This window comes from Osmia bicornis, chromosome 2, assembly GCF_907164935.1.
Source record: "Osmia bicornis bicornis chromosome 2, iOsmBic2.1, whole genome shotgun sequence".
Classification (NCBI taxonomy): Eukaryota; Metazoa; Arthropoda; class Insecta; order Hymenoptera; family Megachilidae; genus Osmia; species Osmia bicornis.
This window is the reverse complement of record NC_060217.1, coordinates 12,192,676-12,217,020: the sequence shown is the minus strand read 5'-3', so window position 1 is coordinate 12,217,020 and position 24,345 is coordinate 12,192,676. Positions and strand designations below refer to the sequence as shown.

Genomic DNA, 24,345 nt, shown 5'->3' with positions numbered 1-24,345 from the left:
CGGTACGGAAATGGAAAATGCTGAATTTATGATTGTAGGAAGAAGCGAACGCGCAGGAAAATGCGCGCGAACAAGTTAGCTAGGTTAGCAAGCGAGCGAGCGAGTAAGGTAACGTACGAGCGAGCAAGAAACCGAGGAAGTAACGCGTGAGTTACGTCACGCGCGTTCCGTGAAACTCTACGCGCGATTGGTCGAATAGGCGGGCTAGTTTGTTAGCCGACCAATCGCGTGGCCCGTTAGACGGGAAGGATGTTTGTACGGTCGCCTGGAGGCGCAGCCATGTTGGGAACATTAGAAGGGAACCAACACCACGACCAGAAAGACGGGAACATCTAGGTTCGGCAGCGGCGTGTCTTAACACCTTAACACCACCACCATGGCTGACCCGGAAAAACAGCCCGAACAACCAAAGGCTGTCCAGCAGAAGCTGCTCATCGGTGAGTGAACTGTACATTTACACTTAATATCGTATACGCGTGTATTTAGACGGTGAAAAAATTCAGCTGAAAGAGAGAGCGGGTTCGTTTCCGCGGAATCGTCCGCATGTAATAATGGCGTCCTGTAGCAGCGAATGTTTAACCATGTGGCATGGGACCGGCGAGCCGGCCAGTTTACACTTCGCGTCTTTCGATATTTTTTAGATAAGAATCGCGATTAAACGCAAAGGCCGTTCCCTTTGCTCGTTTATTTCCTCGTTTGCTTACCTTTCTTCAACGAGTTCGTTTGCACGCTTTCGATCCATCGTGCTTCGTTACGTTTCCCTCGCCAACCTAAACAGGCAGACGGAAGGGAATACACAACGGACGTCTTTTCGTATCGTTTTCGACTTAATTTTCGTTTCTTTTCCTTCACTTTTCATTCTTTTCTTCGTTTCTATTTCTACCCCCCGGTCTCGCGAATCGCGCGAACGTATTCTCATCGAGTTAAACGAGTACAAAGTAATAACCTGAATCATCGCGATCGTCGGTTCGCGATATACCGCGTGTTTCTCAAAAATATTCGCGATTCCGTTTCTAAACCTTTTTAATAACCGTTTTCCATAAATCGGCTGCCGTAACGCGATCTGATTACGTAAGTTTCGGGCTATTTCTTAACGTTCACCTTCGTTCTAACGACTCGGTGGCGTTCGTTACCGAGTCTAACGCGTTCTTTCGTTCAGCTTCCGTTCCATTCGCGAAAACAGTAGCAATTTCGAAGGAACAGCTCGACGAACGAAGAAAAGTAGATAGTTTTACGGAAAGGTGGATGCTGGAGGGGGGCAAGGAGGGAAAGAAAATTGAGGGCATGTTTGTGGCGATTGACGAGCATCCCTCGTCGATCGTCGAAGATGCCTTACGCGTTCGCGCTAACAACGCCATTGTTTAGAGGAAGGAAACCGTTAAATCGACGAAAGAAAATCTTGCTAATTCGAGCGTGTAAACATCGATTCGCCACCCCTATTATTAACCGCTTTCGATCACCAACAAAAACCATTTCGAAGATAAACATCTTCGATCCGTGTATCGTTCGATAGGAAAATCGAATTCTCTTAATACTCGATTATCGATGAAGACACCGTGGATCGAGTTTCGAAGCAACTCTGAATTCTCGAGAAGCTGGCTAATCGAATTTGACGACGCGTTGATCGGATAACGCGACGAACGCAACGGCGCAACGTTACTCGGCTAGATATCTAATTAGAGCGGTTTCGCTTTTGTTGGGTTTCAGCTAAGAAAGTGACCGGGACTGTGAAGTGGTTCAACGTGAAGAGTGGGTACGGATTCATCAACAGGTTAGTAACGATCCGTCATTTTCCGCGGTTCTTCTTCTCTTTTCTTTTCTCTTCTATATTCCCACCCCCCACTCTCACCGTCGCCCCTTCCTAATCCTTTCTCCGTTACGCCTCGAGCTACCTTTTACCTGATCGAGACGCTTTTCGACCTACCGTGACCTACGCCAATGCCGATATCAAATTCGCTCGTTCGATTTGAAACGATGCTCGTTGCACGCGCGTTTTAGTTCTCATTAACCACGTTACCAAAAGAGAGCGAAATAGAGGGCAAAGTATTTTCTTGCCGTTCCAAACCCTCTCTCTATCTTTGGCTATTTCTAGTCCCCTATCCCCCCCCCCACTCTCCCACGATCTCTTTAATAAGCGCTTTTAATATGCGACCGGCTACTTGGTCTACGTGTACACGCAGTATAAATACACGCGGTTACACGGGCACGTAGATGGAAAGATACATAGACTATAGACGCGTTTGGCCGTCAGCCAAGCCGTTCGTTCGTTTTCGAGTAACGCCGGTGTCGTGGAAAATTTGAGACAGGAATCACGCTCGAAAATCGAGTAACATTGTAGCCAAGCTGGTAAGAAATAACGATGCTAAGTGTTCCGGATATTTCCGACGTTACGGTTTTATGAATTTTCAGATTTACTTCACTCGGTATATAAATATCTTTATCACTTTTCATCTATTTCGAACGATGAAATCAAATTTCTCTCCGTTCTGTAATCGTTTATTTCTTATTTCGATACAATTTTCCTTTATCGTTGCGAACGAAAGGGGTTTACAATAAGAGCGAGAGAGAAGACCACCGATCATTCGCGCCGTAGTTCGCGCCATTTGCGCGGATCTCGCGGTTCATTTAACCGGTGGTAGAGGAAACGTTCGTCCGGACACCCATTGGTTCGTGCTTCGAAGCATCCTCTGCACGGTCCATGTTCCGAGACGCACAAACTTCTCTTTTTTTCTTTTGTTCGGGCGCTGCAGGCCTGAGAAAAGAAGAAAAGAAGGAAAGAACAAAAGGGAGAGAAGGTAGCCGAGCGTTTCTAGTTTCTTTCTTGCTACGGCGAACGATCAAAGTTCAATGACCTTTCTACCTGCCTGTTTATTCCGCGTTGCACCGTTCGAGGGATCTCTAAAGGGTTCGATTTGTTTGTTACAGAAACGACACCAAGGAGGATGTGTTCGTGCATCAAGTGAGTAGATTTAATTATCTGCGATTTGGATAAAGGTAAATTTCTTGATTTTGAGTATGAACGTTGCTGATCGATGGTAATTGGTTCATCCACAGTCGGCCATCGTCAAGAATAACCCAAGGAAGGCTGTGCGTAGCGTCGGTGACGGAGAGGTGGTCGAATTCGACGTGGTAGTAGGGGACAAGGGTCATGAAGCGGCCAACGTAACCGGTCCTTCCGGGGAGCCGGTAAAGGGTTCACCCTACGCTGCCGATAAGCGACGCGGACACCGCGGACTTCATTGGTACAGCAACCAGAGACGTGGAAACGGTCGGCCGCAACGTAGACCTCGAGAGGGTCAAGAGGGTTACGATGGTGATTAGCGACATTTCTTTCCTTCTTATTTTCTTCGAGTTTCTAGCTGCAGACTGACGCGTAGAAGCTGATAGATGGAGAATTGATAATAGAAGATGAAAATGTTTTTTATTAGGCGAAGGCAAGACCGGGGACGAAGCGAACGCAGGAGACGCTGGCGGTCAGCAACGACGTTACAGAGTTCGACGACAGTACGATGGGTATTATCGTGGTGCGCGACGCTCCGGTCCGTCGGCGCAGCAGCAAGGAGACAACGGGGAAGCTGGCGAGCAAGGTGGCGAGGGTGGCGGCGAAGGTGGCGTGCCACGAGGCGGTGGCCGCGGTCGCGGAGGACCAACTCGTCGTTACTTCCGTCGCAATTTCCGTGGAGGAAGAGGCGGCGGACCTCCGCGTCGTCCTCGCAGCCAGGACGGCCAAGTAAAAGTCCGTAGCAGTTTATCTGTATAATGGTTAACTCCGTCTTCCTACCTTTATTTTTCTTTTTTTTTTTTGTTATAATTATTTTCTTTCCACATACACACAGCAACCTTCAATCTACGCTTTCTTTCGCTTCGTTTCACGCGCGATCGTTCCGTCCCTCCTTTCGTTTCATAGATTTTTCTTGCGTGGTAGATTTGAATTACCTCGAGAATCGTTGCTTCCCGTCGTTGTTGCTCTTTTTGCTGATTTTAGTTACGATTTAAAGAAACTTTGAAAGAGCTACTGCCCCAAGAAGCATTGTTACTCGACTACATTCGTTAGTTTTACGAACCCGTAGTCTCTTTATTTACGATACGCTTGTAAATATTCGCGTTATCATCAACGGATCGCACATATCGCACGTTTCTTGCTCGTATCATCTCTCTTAATTTCTACTTATTTAGGTTCCTTATTTAGGTAGTTTGTACGATTTCTTTCTTGTCTTGCTGTCTATCTTGTTTCTACTGTATCTATGTTTTTTTTTTTCTTTTTTCATTAATCTAGCGCGAATACAATTGACGAAGATCGGAGTGTTCGGTCCGTTGACGAATTCTCGTAAAATGGCGTAGCGCTTGCACACACACACACACTATTGCACGTATCTTTTTGTACTCTTTTCAGTCGGAGCAGAAGTCGGATGCACCTAAAGATAAGGATGCACCTGCCGCTGCCCCTGCTCCACAGGTAACGTGGCTTTAGTTTTCTTTCTTTCCTCTGGTTCCTTTCATTTTTAACCTTTCTCTTCTTCCTATCGACCAAAACATTTTTCTCCAATCGTACGCCAGTTTTCACCAACGTTTTACATATTCGAAGTTAGTTCTTCCTGGTTGAAATTAGTGTCTCTCTGTACCCTTTTCTCTTTCACTTGGGTTTTCTATTCTCGTGCCAGTTTTCTTGCTTTCTACACCGCTCCTCCTAGCATCTACGTTAGATTCTTCGCGTGTAAATACATAGTTTCTCGTGTTTGTCATCGACGTTTGTTCCCTACAGTTCGCGTAGGCGTTTCTATCGTAGAAGGAGCGATCGTCTGACGAATTTCGTTTATCTTGCAGGAGAGTCAACCGGTCCAGAACACCACCACCGAAAGCACCGCTTAACCAAGAGTAATGGTACCACTACAACAAAAACACTCCTTTTAATATGTAACAGCAACACCCGTTATACACCGAATCAACAGCAGCAGCAACAGCAACAACAGCAGCAACAACAATATAACATAACAATTGAAAAAAATTAAAAAAAAAAAAAAAGAAGAAGAAGCAACAAGAAAGGGAAAGAAATCTAGAAACACCACTCCACACCCTCCCTGAAGAAAGGGTGTAGCGAATGCCGCAATTTCGATCGCGACGAAGAAAGACACCGATGGATCGACTGCGAGCGAACAAACTTTTTCAACTTGGACGTATATCGTTGATATATAGTTTTGTAATTTGTAAAACGCGCGGTGTTCGATCCCCGCCGCTCGATTAATTATTTTCATTTTTCTTTTTTCCGTGCCTACCACCTACTGAAACGGGGGCAACGATTTCGTACAGTTGAGAACGCAACGGTTTCGTTCGCGTCCGTGAGCTTCGCGAAACGGGAATCGCGACCGCGACGAATTCGGTGTTGAACGACGCTCTTAACGAGGTGATAATCTCGATCGTGGCCAAATTCAGTAATAACGTGTAAAAAGAGACGAGAAGAAAGAATAGAGGAAAAAAAAAAGACACGGTGTGATGGGATACGTAATACGAATTCGAATTAGCGAAAGTGGTATTTTTGTTCTTGTTTTTGCGTATTCATTGTTTCTCATGTTTTAATTTTTTTTTTCTTCAACGAAACGCATTCGATCGTTTTACGCGCATATATGTATATGTATACGTATCATTAAGTTTAACGCGAGATCCGCGATATTTTTCTCTTGTCCCGTGCGTGTGTTCTGGGTAAACGCGCGTTTCGTACAGATTGATATCGAACGGGCGTTTACCCGCCATATCGTCTATCGGTTTAGTCGTTTTTTTAGTTTTTCGAAATTATTCCGTTTATTTTTCTTTTCAATTTTGAAACGCGAAATTCGATTCGTTTCGACACAGTCGATCGTCCGTCGTCGTTCTCGCGCGTCGTCTAAATTTTTTCTTTTCGTCTCAAATCCGCGGGTCGAATCGCGACAGACGGAACGGTCCGGCAAAATTCTTCGTACGATATTCGATGCGACAATTGGGGTTCGCGTACGATCGTAGCAATAAGATGGACGCGATCGATGCCCCTGGTGGGTAGGACTAAGTTTGAGCAAGGCGTTCGCTTGCTCGTGCCTATTATTCATCCGACGATCATTATCGAGATTTCACGCGTTACGAGTTCGACGTAATCGTGAATCGATTCGTTTTCTCCGTGCTAACCGAGTATCGACGGCGTTTATCGAACGCCGCGATGCTCGGCGCAGATCCGCGGCTGTTTCGATTCCATCGAAGATGGAAGCTAACAGCATCCGTGGTTCGTTCGAACGAAGCGAGACGACAAATGACGAGGAGATAGAGCGAAAGAGAGGGAGAGAAAGGTTAACGCGTGCCGAGCGCACGCGTTTTGTATGCGTGTGTGCGTGTTAGAGAGAAGATGAGACGGTGAGACACAGATAAAAAAAGCTTTATACGATTTTGCATGGAAACGAAACCACTTTTTTAAATTTTAGTTTGTAGTTCTATCGTCGGAAAAATAAAAAGTACAATTTTCTTTCCAAACGTAATTCGAGGTCGACCGAACAGTGTCGCAAGCTCGTTGGCAGTAGGTTTTTTACCTTTCATTCGAATCGCGCTCTGGATCTCGGATCTTTGTCGCCGTCCTCGTCGTTCGTCGCTATTTTAGCTGCAGTCGTGGTCGCAGACGTTTTACGTTCCTTGCTGAGAAGATTCTTCGCGATAGTCGATCGCAGGATCTTTCGAGGGAGAACCGAAAGAGGATGAAAGCGTGATAAAGAGGCGTAGGGGGAGGGGGAGGAAACGAGTGGTGTGCGAGCGTAACGCCAAGTGGGAGAAACGCGATCGATTAATAACGAAATAAGTGTAAATTTAACACGGTAACATTGAAGAAACGATTTTTTAACAAGCAGGATGGCGTAACTCCCACGAGGCGTAACAGCTGGGGAGAACGGCAAAATAAAAAAAAAAAGTAAAAAAAGAGCGTATTTTAAGAGGGGTCTCGCGAAGCAGGAATAAAATCTAAATCGAAAAGCCGCGACTCGCATCGGGCGAGCATTGTAATTGAAATGAAGCACGCGAACAAGAAAAAAAAAGAAGAATGCATGTGTTGAAAGTGAATATCGGAATTAAACGAAACGCAAAGGATGCAGAGCAAATGCGCAAAACAAGAATCGTGCGAACGAACGTGCACGGTTCCGGCAATACGTGGACACGTGGCGTCCGAGAATTTAGCGATTCGCGAATGTCTCGTTTTCCGATGAATTTCTGCCCCGCGAATCGGTGCGATTCTCCTCGGCAGACGAGACTTCGGGTGAAGAGAAGGAGAAGGATGAGAGGCAGTAGCAAGAGGAAGAGACGCGCGTTGTATCACGTTTTGCGACAGTCAATTAGTTTCGATTCAGTTTCCCGCGAGAGAAAGAGATCATAGCCGTAGGAACCGTCCGTGAAGGTATCGGATCGGACAAGAAACGGAATGAAAAAAAAAAAAAAAAAAGCAGAAAACCGAGGGAGACGCTTGTCTCTCGAAGAGAATGTATCTTCGATCGAAGCCGAGACGTAAAAATCTCTCGCCGGTCGTACGGACCGTGTCCGTCGACCGACAGGCCATCCCGATCCACCACCTTCCTTTCCAAAAAAAGAAATTTCACCCATCCACCCCCTCTACCTTTGCGCCCACCTTCTTACCTTCCCTATTCCTCCTTCCCAGCTTACCTCCTCACCTTCGTCCGCTCCCTGTGTTCCTCGAACCCAGTGAATTTTATACCGAAACGCGAAATTTCGAAAAAGCTACTTTCATATACGGAATTTAATTTTTTCACGAAACATGTGCATTATAAAAAATAAATGCCAAAAAAATCGCAAAATCTCACGAACCGAACGTCGAATTTTGTTACGTCTCCACAGATCTCGTATTCCTCTTCCTTCTCCCCGATCTAAAGTCAGGTAAGCGATTATCCGAGCATCCGCCACGTTTTCCTTCTCTTTTTCTATCGCGCATTTATTACGTTTCGTATTGTTATCGATCGCTGTATATCGCCGAATCAAACAGGGGGGTTCTGTGGCGACCAAACGTTGCCTTTGTCGGCCATGCAGACGCTGGCCGCGATTTCCGCCAGGTGAGTGTCCTTGTGGGGTGGCACCGCCACTCGGTGGAACTTGTCCGCTCCTTCGAGGAACGCCTGCAAAGCGGTCTCTGCCTGTTCTCGGTCCATCGCGGCGAAACCGCGAGCGTAAAGCGTTTCGCATTCGCGTACCGTTTCGAGTGATCCTCGTAAATCGATTTCTCGTCGACACGAGGAGCACTTGATCATCTTGTTCGGATCTCGCGGCGTTCCGTGTACTTTGGTGCATCCCTCGGTAGGACACCTGCGGAGAAAAATGGCGCTCGATTAGATGAAAATTTGTAATTTTGTAAGACCCGGGAACTACTGACCTTAGTCTAACGAGGTCGTTGGACAAACCGTCGAAGAGGGGCCAGTCTTCGCGACATGCGGTGCACTCGCAACGAAACCAGTATCTTCCAGCAAGAGTGTTCTGACGCTCCTTCAGAGTTCTCTTGGTGAATATCGGCCCGTAATTCTCGGCGACCACGTCCCCTGGCTGCAGGCGACGTATCGCTCGAATCACGATCGATCGACCTACGAAATACCTGCGAAGACGAAAGTTACGAATGTTTTACGCGTTGAAATTTCTCTGCTCCGTACCTGGTTACCGCCGGATAACAGTCGTGATTGAAACGAGCGACCGTCGGATAAACGGCCACCCCTAGGTACACGGGTTTGCTGCCCCGAAACCAATGCTCCGTTCCCAGCCGCGTTTCAAACACCTCGTGAGCGTTGAATTGCAGCAATTGAAGGTGCTTCGAGAGCAACGCGGCCACTCCGATCTCCTCTTCGTTCGGCGTCTCTGAAAACGAACACGTTTCTCAAACGAGCCAAGAGGAATCGCGGCGAGGATTCTTCTACCTTCGTCCTTGGTCGGCTTCTCGAAGAAACCTACTCTCTGCAAACATCGAAGCAGAAACGCAGCCATTAGCGATCTTTCGAAAAAGTCTTTAGCCGATCTCTGTTTCTCGTGCGCCACCAAGTCGTACGCCCTCAAATCGATCTCCTCTTCGAGTTTCTCCCTACGCTGCGAGTCTCGCCATTTTTTCTTCCTCGAGCGCCGTTTCGCCGATTTACTCGGCTTCGTCTCCGTCGACGATCGCGCGTTCCCATCTTCACCCTCGTTCGAGGTTCGACCCGTTAACGCGTGTCGGATCTCCGTACACTTGTTCGGACCGTTTTGAGTGACCATTCGCAGGGCAAGCATGCTCAGTACGCTCATGCCCGAGCCTAAATGGCAAACGAATCGTTGCGTTTAATTATCGAACAAGATTCGTGGATAATTTTTTCTTTTTCTTCTTTCATCGGCGGGATAAATCTGCGTGTTTGGTCGGGAAAAAACCGGGATACCTTATACGTCATCGGCAGCGCGATGTGCCGTTATCGAGGTCGCGGGGTCCCGACCCTGAGCAAACGATTCTGTTACCTATCAGTAGCGCCAGAATCTTGCACTCGTACTTGTGGTAGGTCGACATCGCCGCGTCTCTGCACTTTCGCCCGCAGAAAGCCACGCCGCTACAGTTCGGACATCCCACCGGGGCGACGAACCTGAAACGATTGCCACCCACCGTCGTCGATCTTAAAGAGAGCGAAGGAAGAAGGAAAACCGACCTGGAAAAGCAGTGTTGACAGTGAGTGCCGAAGAAATCGGGCAATAGAGCGGCGGCGATTGGAGGCTCGACCACCAACGTGTCGCCAGGAACGATCGTCTTCGCCGCGATCGCTCTCTTACCCGCGGCGACCGTCTCCTCCATCTCCAGCAGGGACGAAGCCCCCGGTATCCCCGGATTTTCCCCCTCGGTCAACGGTGGTAAAGCTACGGAATAAATTGATCGTTCGGGGAGATAATTGAACCGCGGTATCGGGAAACTTACGTTTACTCTCCGTCGTCGTCCACTCTCTTCTTAAAACTAGACTCTTCTCGTTCTCGCGTATAACCTTCTCGCACGCTTCTTTCTTTCGGGCGAGTTCCGATCTGAAAGGAAGACGAATAATTTTGTGTTTCCTAAGGAGTATAGAAAACGAGAGGAACGAACTTGAACTGCTGCGGAACGGTCAGCTCCTCGGCGAAACGCAAGTCGTCGAAAGCGAGGGCGTGTTGACCGGAAGCGACAAGGATCTCCGCTCTCGCGAGTAACGCGAGCGACAAAGTGAATCCTCGATCGACCTCCTCGCATTTTCCTGGAACGAAAGCGAAGAAAGAACGTGAGCGACGATCGCCGAGGGTTCTCGAGGGTGGAGGAATGGAGAACCTGTCAGCGGGGCGCGAAGGACCGCTTGGCTGAAACACAAGAGCGCGTTGGTGCGTTTCGCCGCGGTCGCGGCCACGAAGCCCTCCAGTCTGCTCTTCCTCGACGCGGCCGCGTCTTTGGCCCTGTACAAGGGCTCCGTCCTGTTCAAAGTCTCCAACGCCACGGAGTTTATCTTCGGGTCCGCGAAGATCGCCCGGATTCGATCCTCGTCGTTGGTCAGTCGCGCGAACACCTTCGAGATCCATCGGTCGCCGGCGACCAGCGCGACGCGTTCGCTGAACTCGCTGAAGAAGCCCTTTTTTCCTGATCGCAGTGTCTCCGAGGAGCACAGGTTTCGGTAACGTTCCTCTTCTCCCTCCATCCTCGAGCGCGAAATTAATTCATCTCCATTTTCTTCGCAATAAACTCCGCGTGCGGAAAGACGCGCACCGACTGCAACTCTTTACTGTCGCGACCCTTTCGAACCGGTCGAATAATTTTAGACGAGGCTCGCCTCGCTATTTTCGTCGCGAATTCTCGCGCGAATCCGCCGCTCTAGAGCCCTTCCTCGGCCTGCATCGAAACGCTTCCGACAGATACGCGTTTCCTCGTTTTCAGGAAAGTTTGAAAGTTGAAATCAACGCTGCCGCGTTCTTCTCTTCCGTCGATGCAAAAACGATTGAAAATGGAAATGAAGGGAAAGCGATTGTTTCGGGCGTTTGGCTGGCGAAGGTGTGAGGTCAAAGCGGAACGGCGCGGCCGCGGCCGGTTGATTGGCGTCCAAAAGTCTGGCTGCGGCGGCGGTGGCGGCGACGGCGGATCGCGCGATTCCGCGTGCGCGACGCGTCTCGCGTGGCGGTCGGTTAGTGCGCGACGCGAGTTCGCTCCGTTCAGCTCGCGACCGACCTTGTCGGTTACCGGATCATAGTCATCCGTGCTATTAGTCGTACGAGAAAGGTCGTCGAGGCCGCGATCCGCGTGCAGACGGATTTTCACGAGGAGAAGCAGCTGAAACGAAGCGACGATCCCCGTCAGCGATCGAGGAGACGGAAAGAAGGTTGGCAATTAGACCGCGGTTTACGGCTACGCCGCGGACAAGCAGGACGATTCGCGCGATAAACCGTGGGAAACGACGATAACGATAAAGAAAAAAGGCGAGTTCGTCGAAGCGCGGCCCGATTCGAGTATCTTCGAGTGACGTAAGTCGCGACGAGCCGTGGTTCGAGCCGCGAACGCGTTTCCCTCCACGGCCAATGAAACCAGCCTCGAGCGAGAGGCGCGGAAATTCAACGCGAACGCTTCGAATCTTGCGCAAACGCCCTGTCTTCGGGCCGAACCAACGAGAACGAAGATACGAAACGAAGCTGTTCTCCGATAAACTGACCGATCGAATGATTTCAGGTGATCGAAGACGACCGGGAAACCGCGACGCACGAATGATCGAGGAAAGGCAAGGACACTGGAATAGGGTTGCCTTCGAGCTACGACGAAATCGTCGTCATCCTCCACTTTGGATGTCGTCGTTTGCAGGTCAGTTATTCGTAAACATCTCAGCCTCCTACCGTGTCGCCTTCAATTGAACACGATTGACTTTTGCCGCCTACGACGGTCGATTCTTTTCCAACGAAAGATCGATCGACGATGGAACAGGAAAAGCAATTGGACGCGATCGGTGGAACGTCGAAGCGCGTTCTCTGGAAAAGTAGATACAGTGAGATTCGAGGATCGGCATCGCGCGAACGCGAACGCGAGGGCAGGGCCGCGAAAAATGCATCGGCGGTGACGTGCTCGCCGACACGTCTCCGCGTACTATCGACGGACCAATTTAGACACGCGCCGTCAATTTAGAGTCGAGTTAATCTTCGTTAGCCTTGCCGGCTCTCCCCGTGACCGTGCAAAAAAAAAAGCCCGGCCGCGGGCGGGCGAACGATGAAAAATCTCTGAAAGAGACTTCTCGAGAGTAGAAGCTGTCGAGCGTCGACGAGGGAAGAAAGAAGAAAAGCAAGCGGTTCGACCGCGTCCGAGAAACGTTGCGCAACGATCGTGCAACAACCTTGCCACGCGATACAACGAATCGTTCTTTCTTTCGAACATCGTGACGTAAAATAAACGATGACGCCGATCGCTTTATCTTCGCTCGTTCGATTCGACCGCGGCCCGTTCTGTCGCTAGTTTTCTCGCGTATCTCGGACTCGTCGCGACCGACAGACCGGAACCCCTCGCGATTAAATGGACCGTAAGCCGCGCGCGCCACTTTTAATCTCTACTCACCGCGTTATCCCGTTCTTCCATTTTATCGCTTCGTTTCGCTATTTTTACGCTACCACCGGACGCGCCCACCGGCCGAGTCGCTTGTTTTCTCGCGATACTTAGCCGATCCGACCGATCGCCGCTCGAAAGGATGCCGCGTTCCCGCTGGCGGAGCCCGCCGTCCACCAAACGGAAACGAAACGCGAAGCCGAAGCCGTGTTTCTCTCGTCGCGTCGATCTACGCCGTAACGATACTGCCGCGTGTTTCAGAACGCTCGACATGATAGGAAACGTAGTGCTGCTGAACGGGACAGTGTTCCACCCGGCGAAACAGGACACCGTCCACGATATCTTCGATCGTTTCTCAAACAAAGATCCTCTTTGCCTGGAAGACACGGTCGCCGATGCGCTCGAAGCGAAAAGGAACGAACAGAACGATCCGGACGACGCAACGACAGCCATGTCCATCCCGACCGCAACCTCCACCTCGACCACCACGGAAACAGAGACGGAAACGGAAACGCTGAACGCGACGACGACAGTTTCGAGGATCCAGCAAAGTCGCGATCCCGAAGAAATTACGCACGAGCGGCACAGGATTTACAGCGAGGCGTTTTTAAAAAGCTGCGCCGAACTCGCGAGCTACAGCGACAACGCCTGCCACAGAGAACATCGCAGAACCAGCTGGTTCTCTCGGTTTCGTCGACGATGCTCCAGTGTCCGCGGTAAGTTCGAAATTCATCCCCCAAGGTTTACCCCCTTCCTTTTCTTTGGAGGAAGGGGCCGCGCAAGCAAGTGTTACGAGTTTACTTTCGCGCGCAAACTGCTCCAGTCCTCCGGGACAACCGATTTTTCGATTTTACGCACGCGTACCGGTCGAATCGTGCCTCCATCGCCATGTTTGAAAATCGCGCGGAATAATTCACGCGCTCCTGCTCGAATTTCCCGGGGATGAAATCGTGTTTCACGGAACGTAACGTAACTTACGACCGGTGAACAAAGTGGAGGGAACGCGTTATTTCCTCTTATTGTCTAAGTATTCTCTTCGTCTGTTGTCTGCCCTCTTTTGGTCCATCGACGAATCTTCTTACTGCGTGTGAAAAAAACTACGTTCAATTCGGCACGTTATTTTCGGAACAACAGACAGGAAGGATATAATTTGCTATTCAGCAGGTGATGTTCAAATTATTGCACATTGTTTCGTGGTCGTACGAGATAAAAGAAAAGTGAATAAGCGATGAAGAAGCGCGTCCAATTTGAAAGGCGGGAAAATCGGAGAATCGACGGAAAAATGAAATAATGGCGCGTAACATTGAGAAGGAAAGATTGCGTTCGTATCCGAGGAAATGACAATTTTTCCAGCGAAATTCCCGGTGAATAAGTTTTAGCCGTCGCGTCGATTAGAAACTATTGGACACGAAACGAGATGGTGACGAGGTTGCTCTTTGAACATCGCGGCTGTTAAGTAACCCGTGACGGTTTACGCTCGCGCTATCGAGGAATGAAAATTCGGGGAAACGTAGCGCGTTTCATTGACTAATTAATTACGCTCGTTTCGTCAGATCGAAACGAATCTGCGAAACGTATCGAGTTACGTAAGATTCGTTCGATCGATACAGTTCAAAGTACAAGGACGAATTATCCAAGTTTCGCCGCGAACTTCATCTTCTCTTCGATCGAGTTTCCAATAAATATTAGTTCGAACAAAATAACGCGTCATTTACGCGTTTCGTGTTTACGCTTTCCGTAAAACTCGCGTTGCTAGATAACAACTGTGAAAGAAGACGAACTTGGCGACGAATTCGGAAGGAAAGGAAGTCGATGAAACGAAGCTGAAAATTGGTAAAACGTTGTCGGCCGCGACGCGTTAGCGCGAACTGTGCGAAGCGGCTGGTACGAGAAGGCCAAGGTTGCGGTCGGGGTTGCGCCGCGGCGTTACCTCGTAATCGTTTCTCTAATACCACCGCATCGGCTACTGTCAATCGTAATTCGGCTCCAACTGTTTTCCTAATACCGTCAGCAAAGAGAAAGATCACGCGTATCTCCAGCGTTACGCGCTTATTTTTCCATCGAGGATGCTCGAATCGCTCGAGACCGATTGCCCGGGGAGAAAAACATTCTATTCGACTAATCAACCTCGCGATTTCTATGTTCAACTTTGCTCACTTTCGTATGTTTTCTTCGCAGATTGGCTACCGACAATGTGCTCCTGCCTGGACGGTAGCAGCGTGTTCCTGGACCGATCCGTGACACGCGTGGGAAATTATCACCGCCTCGGCGGTAAATCCAACTTCTTCGAGTTCGATCGCACGATGGAGGAATCGAAGCGTAATCGATACGTGGACATCGGCGACGATTTGGTCGAGGAGGTAATGATTTCGTTAAGATCGCGTTATCGAAAGAAAGAGAGCGAAACGCTTGCGGTGTTGCACAGGTGGAGGAGCTGCGTTTTTACAACGACGACCTCACCTGGAACACGCTGCTCGTCGAAAGGAATCTACGCACGGTGGATCTGTGTCAGCTGCTGAAGGTTAAAAGAAGCGTGTCTGGCATCGATTGGTCGATCGTGGAAACGTGGCCGGAACTTGGAATCGGTGGGTATTAGCATCGCTATTGTTCGATCCGTCCGCTGGACGCTTCGGAGATCGATAAACGCGTATTGATTTCGCAGAGCGCACGCTGGAGGATCACGAGGACATCTCGGCGGTTCACAGAGAGATGAAAATGTTCGCCTCCCAGCACGAGAGGAAATTCTTTTTTCGTTTAGATTACCTCAAGTACGAATTTTTCTTTGATCCTAAGGTGAGTTTAAAGGAACAAGTTTGCCTCGGCTGCGAAAGAGCCGCGGCTTTTACGCCACAACGCGGCCGTATCTATATTTTCTCGCTTTTTGCGTCAATCTAACTAAGCATAGATAACCGACGACTAATTAATTAATCAACACGGAAGCGATAAAGACGAAACGTTCGAGTAAAGTTGGGCAAATCGCTACGAACTCGTTACGAAACTTTCACGGTTGATCGATCGCGATTCTACCCGTCAGTCTCGCTCGGTATGCGACACCGTTTTCATCGACGGTGAGCCGCTTTATCGACGGAGTTTCTACGAGAGGGATCTTCCTACGTTCGTCATCGATCGAACGCGACGCGCCGTTTTTCAAATTTGCAACAGCTCCGTAAACGAGACGCTTGTTTGTTACAGCAATTCTTTCCCACCGACATGGTCGCGTTTCCTGCCGCCTTCACGGACCATGACGGAACGGTGACAGACGCCGAAATCGCTTTGCGTGTAAGTAGCGCGTTTCCTTCGTTTCATCGTAACGAGCCTACGTATCGTTTCGTTGACGTTGCAGAATTATCTACAGCAGGAAAACGGCGAGTGTCCACAAGTGTTCAGTCTGGTGTGGATACGGATCGGTCATTTGGACGTGTGGAGAAGAACGCACATGCTCCTTCGCGATCGGAAGCTCTACCTCGCTAAGAAGGTGAGCAACCGTTTGTTTTATTCGCTTTTCGATTTTGGAAGATCAATGGAAGATCGGACAGACGAACGCTTCCCACGGTGAGTCGCAAATCATCCTGATCGATGGAAATAGGTTGCCCCCTCGATGCCCCTTTCAGGGGAACAATAACGTGCACGAGGTGCTATTTGTATTGTAAAGAGTACGCGGCACGCGACACGCACGCGACCGATGAAATCGGATCGATTCAGAGATCTCGAACGATTCGAGGCTAAAAGCTCGTAATTTCGCGATTGCATCGTCGTGGAAAGTTGGCCGGCAAGCAGGGTAAACGGTTATTCGTTGGGACGAGAGAACGGACAGCTGACAACGACGAGCACGGTAGAGTCGCACGCGACCCAACAGTAACCTACCGACCGATGCCTTACACCTTACCGAATGCATCCTTCTTTCGCTGCTCGAGCACGGACCAGCTGTTCCCTACCGTACGTTGCTCTTTACCCTATGTTTCTTCGCTTTCTCCGTTTCGCTCCGCCGCTCATCGTCGACTCTGACGAACGGTGAAAACTTTTCGCAAATGGGAATCGAAAGATTCGTGATTCAATTCGTTGCACGAAAAGAGGCGTTTTCGAGCAACGAGGAAACGCGATGGTATCGTAGTCTCGTTGCGCTCGCTTTCACCGCGATCACCGTACGATTTTCTCGTCGTTTCCGCTTCTTTCCTTTCGATTCGTATACCGAAGCGCGAATTCTATCGTTTCATCTGAACGTACCTCGAGAAGAGGAAAGAAGAAGGTAAAGGAAAGCAAGGCGGTATCGCGAATTTTCATCGGTTTCGTAAATTTCCGCGGCAGATAGCGATCAGGTGGAGCGAAACGCGAGTTGGCGCGAGCGCATCGACGCGACGAGAAACGAGCCTGCCGCGTTAAAGCGAGTGTGCCGCGCGTGACACACATTCGCCCCGGCAAAATAGCTATTCTGCTAGGAACGCCGCTACCCGGGTCGTCGACCTGCCTTCAGCCGCCTCCTCTGCCATCACCTTCTCGCTCGGCTCTTCTCCTTTCTGCCAGCACGTCCCCGTTCCCCTGGCGTTTCGCGGTTCGCGGCTCGCGGACTCGACTCTTCTCGCTCCTACACTTTGCCCTAGTCCAACGTCGATTCGCTTTTCTTTATATTCCATCCCGTCCATTCAGCCGCATCCTTTCGTTTCGATCGATGTCTCGAAAAATTACTTCGCTTTCGGTTTCGGTTCGTCTATCCGTCTCTTCGTTGTCCAATTTACGACGGACAATTGGACAGACGGATAGACGATGGACGCGAGTTGGCGAACTTTGGTTCGTCGCGCGATCAAAAGCGGGACAGCCGGCATAGAAACAGACTCGTGAATGTTGTACACCTGCGTCAAGTACATTGCTCGCGAAACGCTGTACCCCCTTCTTTTATTTTCTCTCTCTCTCTCTCTCTCTCTCTCTCTCTCTCTCTCTTCATTTCGCTTTGTCACGCGAGTACGATCAAGCATCACCGCTGGTCGCGAAACCGTTCACGGTTCCGGAACGGTGCGCTTGGCGACAACCGGATATTCGGTGGCCGGATGCGCTCCGAAAACGAACAAAACTGCGGCCTTTCTTTCGGCGAAACGTTACGCGAACGCGAAACTCGGAATTCCGAAAATTGCACCGCTTTCCTTCCAACTTACTTCCGTCCGTTCCTGCTCTTCCTATTCTATTTTCCTATCCTCCTCGCTAACGATCCCCTACCATACACACCCGGTCGCCGCTTCTACACCCGTTCGTTTCATCGTTCAGGGTGTTGGAGAAACACAATGCGCTTTCGCAATGCACACGATATTACGACGTCCGTTGCATCCACGCGATTGTTAGCGTTCGCCACGCGTGACGCACCCTCGTCAACCTTTCCCGATACACTTTTCCCCTCCGTTCTCGTCGTCCTGAAAAGCTCAACCTCCTTTCCAGAGATTGTACCTCGATTTCTGTTTCACGATTATCGGTAAGTAAACGAAACGAATTGGAAAAATTAACGCGACGATCGATCGCCGTTAGAGAATTGGCGAGAAAACGAAAAGTTTCGATTCTTGGGATAGATTTAATGGGTTAAGGTAGTCGAGATGGAATCCACGTTACTGCTTTCTGGCACGCGGCCGAAAGGTGTGGATTTTCCAACCGCGTAACCGACGTTTTCGGTGTCATCGGTCGAAATACACGATCGTCCCTCTTTCTCAGCCAATTCGTTTACGACCACTGCGCTCGAGACGATCTCGTAATCGAGAGGAGGGAACGGCACGCGATGCCGATTTCGCGAGTCGTCGACCGATGGCCGTGGATAGTTCGTTTCCGATCGAAGGGGCAGAGTTGGGGGACGATTAGAGGAAAAGGCGGAGAGGAGCGAAGTTGGCTCGGTTGGGGTTCACTGGGGCATATCGATCCATCGGCGGAAGAAGCAACGCTAGTCGACAACTGAAAACGAATAACCCTGCTCGATGCTTCGTGCCGAGATGAGAAGGTGGTCAGAGCGGTAGGGAAAGGCTTAAGATCGAATCGGCGAATCGATCGGCTAGGGAAGCATCGTTTTTCTCGCTAGCGGGACGCGCGTTTCTCTTCTCTCCCACTCGATCGCTGGCCCGTTGCAACATCGCCTCTTTCTCTTCCACACCCATCCGCTCGAATCCTTTTCAGTGTCCGTTCTTAAATCTCTCGGCCCAGGGCTTTTACCTCTACCTTTCGAGCAGGTATCCTCGTTAATCCGTCGAAATCTCGGTTTCTCAGAAAGGACAATGGTTCGCCTAGCGAACGAACCTTCTCGCCCTCGTACCGCTAGGTTCATTTTCGACCAGGTCTAAAATCGTCCAACTCGGTTTACAACCGACTAGGCATCTTCGCCCTCGTCTCCGTGGTTCCGCGTTTGCGGGGCTTCGCAAAGCCGTCGCGTAATCGCCTTCTCGAGAAGTCCTCCTTCGAGCTTATACGGCTCGTACGAAATCGACGCCAGTGGCGAAGGAAACGAGGAAAGAAATTGAAATTGATTATCGTCGAATGCAATTTGCCGAAATGCCGAAAATCTAAAGGTGAGAGGCGGAGAGTGGAAGGAAGGAAGAGAAGGCGAAGGGGGTAGTCGGCCAGCTGATTCGGGAGAGTTCGTCAGCGGCCGTGATCGAAAGGAAGGAACAGAGGAGGCGGCGTCGGTGGCTGCGGCGCAGCGGCGCACGACCGATGCAGTCTGCTAGCACTGCCACCGCCGCCGCTGCCGCCGCCGGGAAACCAGCTGACTGGTCGATTCGGTCGTTTCCGTACCACGTTCGGGCATCCTCGGATCTTTGTCCGTCGCCGTGCACGAGGCTACCGGCGAACGAGCAGCCGTTCCGTCAGTCGTCGTTCCGACAGCGAGGGGAGGCGATGCGTCACTATCGCGTCCCCTGCCCCTTCGCCTCGATCGCTATCGTCCTCCTCGTTTAATTCGCGATCGCGAGAACCAGTAAAAACGAGTTACCCGTGGAATCGACGCGACTCTACTCTGCCGAACGGCAGATTACGCGAGAAAAGAAAAAATTCTCCCTCGTCGTCTTGGTCATCTTCGTCATCTTCGTCATCTTCGTCATCGTCATCGTCGTCGTGCAGTCTGCTCGTTGCCGGTAACTCGCTCCGTTCTCTGCGCATCCTGTCGCGTCTTTCCTACCTGTCAAACCCTTCCTCTTCGCGCTGCCCGTCGCTGTTTCTCTCTCGCCTTATACCAATTCTTCTCTTTCGCCGCGCTAAAGAAACGAAAACGACGGAGGAAAAAAGAAAGAAAGAAAGAAAGGAAGAAAGATACGCTGGTGTCTCGTAGACGGCGGTGGTACATGTGCATCGACGTCGAGTCATCGAAAGTCTCGATTTCCGTTGGTCAGAGAAATCGAAGCTTCGGATTCGGCTGGACGATATCGAGCAAGAAAACCGAGCCTCTGCGAGACGCGAGAATCGTCGATCGGCCGTACCGTGGTAAGTGGAAGCGTCTCGTGACCGAACCATACCGTTCCCAATCGAATCGAATCGAATCGAATCGGTTTCTTTCACTTTCCCACACGAATTTTCACCGAATCGTCCGCGCGTTGCTGCTTTCCAATCGACGCTTCTATTCGTCTTCCGCTACTGCTTCTTCCTTTTCTTTTTTTTTCTTTTCAATTACCCGATGGTTCGCGGAAATCGATGCAATTTCGCATCGTCGTAATGGTCGTCGCCGTACGCCCAACTAAACGGCTAATCGGTCGAGCGACGATTAAACACGGCAAAAGTGTTTTCATAGTGCAACTATGAATCCATCGAAACGGACGAAGAAGCTTCGATTAGGTTTCAAGCGTAGACCGAAAGTTTCGGTGGAATACTGGCGAAAGAGGATCTACGAAATCGATTGACCGTTCGAACGGTGCTTGGCGCGAATCTTCTCGATCTCTTCTCCTGAAATTCTTCGAAATCGATCGTTTCATCCGTTCTCCATCCGTTATTCGTACGATTCTGTGTAATTCAGCGTCCCGACGGCGATCGTCGTCGGGGAATCCCCGGATTTTTTTCAATCTATCGAAACTCGAAGTTTGCGTAACGACAGGGCGCTCCGCCTACGCGAGCCAGTCAAAACCAGTCCACTTCTCGGACGTCGTTAAAGCTTTATTTTATCTTCGACGAGGACCTTGCTCAACGATGAGCGTGTAACGCGCGCTTCTTCTCGCGTCTCGCAAGCTCAGCGAGTTTGTCGATTACGCGGTCTACCAAACGACGCGACGCGAGGCCGAGATAAGAGAAGGAAAGGTAGGACGAGTAAATGTTTTTTTCGACCGATCCACCCACTCGATCGCTGCTTCTCCTTTCACGAGCTCCTACCGTTACGCGTTCTCGCGTTATTGCACCGTAATCGTAGTACGCCGCTCCGTGGCCCACATACGCTCCTCGATTCACGATCCTCCAGATCTCGCTAGTTCGCTCCTACTCTCGATTTTTTCACGGAACCGTCAAAGTAGAATAAACGCCGGGGGCGAAGCTCCGGTCGAGTTTAACAGGGAATTATCGAGGCGTAACGCCGGCTCCTTCGACCGCTGGTCTTTGCCTAATCGCGGCCTCTCGCGCTTCTGGAATTACTCGTAAACCGGTTCCATCTTCCTCCTCGTGGTGCCTCACCGTCGATCACGCTTTTCCTTTCCTCCGTATTTCTTTCGAACGAAACGAAGAAACGCAATGATACGATAATGATTTCAGGACAACGAGCAACTGATACCCCTCGCTCACTTGTTGGATTACGTCGTGTACAAGATTACGAACGCGAAGAAACGGTTCAAAGCGCCCTTCGAGTGGGGCGTTTGCCTGAGGCCATCCTGCAACGCCGAAGCCGAAAACACGGTGGCTGGAGAATCCGGCCTCAAGGTCATCGCTTTCCACAGTGAAAAGTCCCGCGTTTGCTGGCTCACGGCCATGAGACTCGCCAAGGTAACCCGAAAAACTCAGCATCCTTACCGCGACACTCAGTGATTTTTCCCTGTTACAGTATGGCAAACAACTCAGGGAAAACTACAGAGCTTTCAAGAACAAACAGTGCGAGCAAAGCGGCGGGGAGAATCCAAAGGAGCGGTACGTCAACTACAATGTGTCCAACGTGAGTGTCGTATCTTCGAAATTGCTTGGATGATCCCGCGGGTGAATCCTTTCGCGATACGTCGCGTCGAGAAAGAAATGGAAAAAGAAAAGAAACGAAAAAAAGGTGCGACCGCAAAAGTTGCGGGATACAGGGGGGCTGAGCGGAAGGGAAAAAAAAGGGTGGGTCGGGGGTGGTGGAGGAAGAGGAAGAAAGCGGGCGAGAGAGTTTCGAAAATCGAGCAAAAACCCCGAGGCGGTCGGCTGTTGCTACGCGGCGGCGACTATCGATCATGCACGCGGGGGCTAGACGAGAGAGCGAACCGCGCCGCTCCGCTTCTCTTCCACCGCTTCCAACGTCCATGCGTTTTCCGTCCCGTCGGTATATGTATACCGTGGACCACCGGAAGCGCTCCTCCACTCCGTTTCTTTTTCCCCCCATTTTCACGCTTCCTCTACCACCGCTGCCGTGTTCGCGCAGAACATCCCTCTCCTTCGCTTCTCTCTATCCGTTCGCCTGGCTGACCAACCATCCACCCTTCGACCAGTCTCTCTGGAACTCTATCCGCTAGCGGCGCGACCTCTCCTCGCGCACCGTCTACCACGCACGGTCGATTCCGTGCGCCTGCGTACTCGCAACCTTGACATTGAACCACCGTCGTCTCGCGATCGAGTCGGCCCGTCGTCGTTCCCCGGTCCCGATCTCGTTTCCGGTCTCGCAGTTTCTCTCCGTTCTTCTTCACCCTTCGACAGCGACGACGCGTTTTCAACCAGCAATGGAAGACGAGGTAAGCTCTCTCGTCGTTGGCGACGGTCGACGAAAGGCGTTACAGACGCTTTTTGCGGAATCAGTTGATCGATTAGCAGCTACGCGTTGACGGTTTTGGAAACGACGAATGGTAGCGGGGATCGTTACGTAAGCAGCTGATCGCGTCACTAGAGCGCGGCGACGAATCGTCGAAGGGGGAAAGGTGGCGGGCAACCGCGGAACGACGAAACGTACGCGAGGTAGGTAACGCGCAGCGCCGATTGCCTGCGCCGCTCGATGCTCGCCTAGCAACAGGCGTCAGGGGTTGTCAACCCTCCTCCGATCCACGCTCGAACTACGCTCGAAATAGAATCGTGGCGATCCTTTTCGAAAATTAAAAAAAAAAAAATTGTTCCGAAGAATGATGGTTTGATCGTTGACAGGAATCGGCGCGTTCCCGAGTGGCGATGGATTTCACCGGAAGCGTCGGCAGGATCGTGGAGGATCCAAAGGAGGCGAAGAACATCGCCGAGAGCGAAGGAGTAAATTGGCGGCGTACCTGGAGGCCGTTTTCTAGAACTCCACCGGGTTGCGCGGTGGTTAGACTTCACGGACTCGACGACGGTATTCACGTGTTGCAGCCCTGGTTTCACAGGGGATTGAAGAGGGACATGGCTGCGGCGATCGTTAGGGACCACGGTTCCGTGGACGGGTAAGCTTCGGGTGTTTTCACAATCGAATCGAAAGCAGTCGAAGCATCGTTTTATCGTTTCAGAGTGTTTCTCGTCCGGGAGAGCAAAAGCAATTTAGGCGCTTACGTGTTGACGTACAAGTACAGCGACAGGGTGTTCCACGCGCAGATCCAACCCGTAAGTACCATACCTGCGCCAGTAATAAGAGTGCAGAGAATAGAGTAAAGAACCCTTTCGTTTGATAGGTGTTCGACGAACGATGCAATTGCTGGCTGTACACTCTGGACAAGGGTATAACCAAGTTCTACGATTTGCTGCAACTGATCGAGTTTTACCAGCTGAACGCGGGTTGCCTGCCCACCAGACTGACCCATTACGTGCAGAACGGCGTGCCGGCCCCGGTGCCGCGACCGGAAGACGGCGGTGCCTCGCCGTCGCCTCCCGAGCTCGGTCACCGTTTCGCGAACGTCGCCGCAACAGGCGCGACCGGTTTCGCCAGCACCGCCGGTCACAGAAGCATCTGAGGATAGGATATCCGGCGACCCGCTAGCGTCGGTTCCACGTTCGAGCACGCGTCCCCGGTTCTGAACGGGAACGGGACCGTTGAACGGTCCGGGGAGGCTGCGAACGTTCGCACGACGCGATCGGGTTGCTGGAGCTTGTGCCTGTGCAGCTACAGCAAATGGAACTTGTAACGCTCCTGCCCCGCTCCTGCTCGACTCGGCTCGAAGGCCAGCGCCAGAGGCGAATAGAAAGCTACTTTGCCGGAGAACGGCGACGTTGCACGCGTTAGTTCGACGCTACACAAGACGGAGACCGTTTCGTAGAATGATTCGTCGTCGATCGACCAAACACGCATGATGGAACGCACGCGACTCGTCCGCTCTTCGCTCCGCGAGCGTCGCGTTCGTCGTGGTTAAACCGGCGGTTCAAAAATCGACTTTGACAGCGGTTAATCAATATCGATTTTTTACGTCGGCGCCGCGCGACGCGTCGCCGTCGACGGAGAGCGGACGCGACCAGCACCGATAAACATCGAGCAAGGAATTAACACAATTGAGACTGCGATCGGTGCGTTACTCTGTTCGCGCGATCATCGTCGATACAAATTGCGATAAAATAAATATATTTTGTACGAACGTAGACGGAAAGTGGACGCGAGCTCCGTCGGAGATCCGCGTCCGTTGAGAACAATAAACACAAAGAAAATACAAACGACTACGAACCGTTTGTACCTGCACTTCTTTCCCTTTACCGTCGATCGACACTTCCGTACCGACGGAACGAGTAGAGAGGCG

General features: G+C 50.8%; 3 protein-coding genes across 7 annotated transcripts; 2 read left to right on the top strand and 1 right to left on the bottom strand.

The window, feature by feature from the left end:
- The first annotated feature begins 280 nt into the window (after positions 1-280).
- LOC114879840 (Y-box-binding protein 1) lies at positions 281-7,823 on the top strand. 2 transcript variants are annotated; one of them, XM_029195170.2, is made up of 7 exons: positions 281-437; positions 1,708-1,771; positions 2,926-2,959; positions 3,055-3,313; positions 3,429-3,736; positions 4,394-4,456; positions 4,825-7,823. In XM_029195170.2, exons 1-7 carry the CDS (start codon positions 377-379, stop codon positions 4,867-4,869), a joined length of 834 nt encoding a protein of 277 aa, XP_029051003.1. In that variant the 5' UTR covers positions 281-376; the 3' UTR covers positions 4,870-7,823. The 2 variants fall into 2 exon arrangements, with proteins under 2 accessions (XP_029051003.1, XP_029051004.1); XM_029195171.2 differs by lacking the exon at positions 4,394-4,456.
- Positions 4,922-11,018, bottom strand: LOC114879834 (SET and MYND domain-containing protein 4-like). Of its 2 annotated transcripts, XM_029195160.2 has the most exons (9): positions 10,307-11,018; positions 10,091-10,235; positions 9,929-10,029; positions 9,666-9,870; positions 9,481-9,602; positions 8,916-9,284; positions 8,655-8,856; positions 8,384-8,599; positions 7,893-8,316 (listed from the first exon to the last, which is right to left on the bottom strand). In XM_029195160.2, exons 1-9 carry the CDS (start codon positions 10,665-10,667, stop codon positions 7,992-7,994), a joined length of 2,046 nt encoding a protein of 681 aa, XP_029050993.2. In that variant the 5' UTR covers positions 10,668-11,018; the 3' UTR covers positions 7,893-7,991. The 2 variants fall into 2 exon arrangements, with proteins under 2 accessions (XP_046145989.1, XP_029050993.2); XM_046290033.1 differs by having other exon boundaries at positions 4,922-8,599; positions 10,091-10,653.
- Positions 11,019-11,159: 141 nt separating this feature from the next.
- On the top strand, positions 11,160-24,258 carry LOC114879833 (growth factor receptor-bound protein 14-like). Of its 3 annotated transcripts, XM_029195157.2 has the most exons (13): positions 11,160-11,342; positions 11,687-11,815; positions 12,806-13,260; positions 14,723-14,904; positions 14,970-15,129; positions 15,207-15,337; positions 15,737-15,823; positions 15,888-16,019; positions 21,236-21,463; positions 21,522-21,629; positions 22,799-23,067; positions 23,131-23,224; positions 23,293-24,258. In XM_029195157.2, exons 3-13 carry the CDS (start codon positions 12,816-12,818, stop codon positions 23,569-23,571), a joined length of 2,115 nt encoding a protein of 704 aa, XP_029050990.1. In that variant the 5' UTR covers positions 11,160-11,342; positions 11,687-11,815; positions 12,806-12,815; the 3' UTR covers positions 23,572-24,258. The 3 variants fall into 3 exon arrangements, with proteins under 3 accessions (XP_029050990.1, XP_029050989.1, XP_029050987.1); XM_029195156.2 differs by lacking the exons at positions 11,160-11,342; positions 11,687-11,815 and having other exon boundaries at positions 12,327-13,260; positions 15,900-16,019; XM_029195154.2 differs by lacking the exons at positions 11,160-11,342; positions 11,687-11,815 and having other exon boundaries at positions 12,332-13,260.
- The last annotated feature ends 87 nt before the right edge of the window (positions 24,259-24,345 follow it).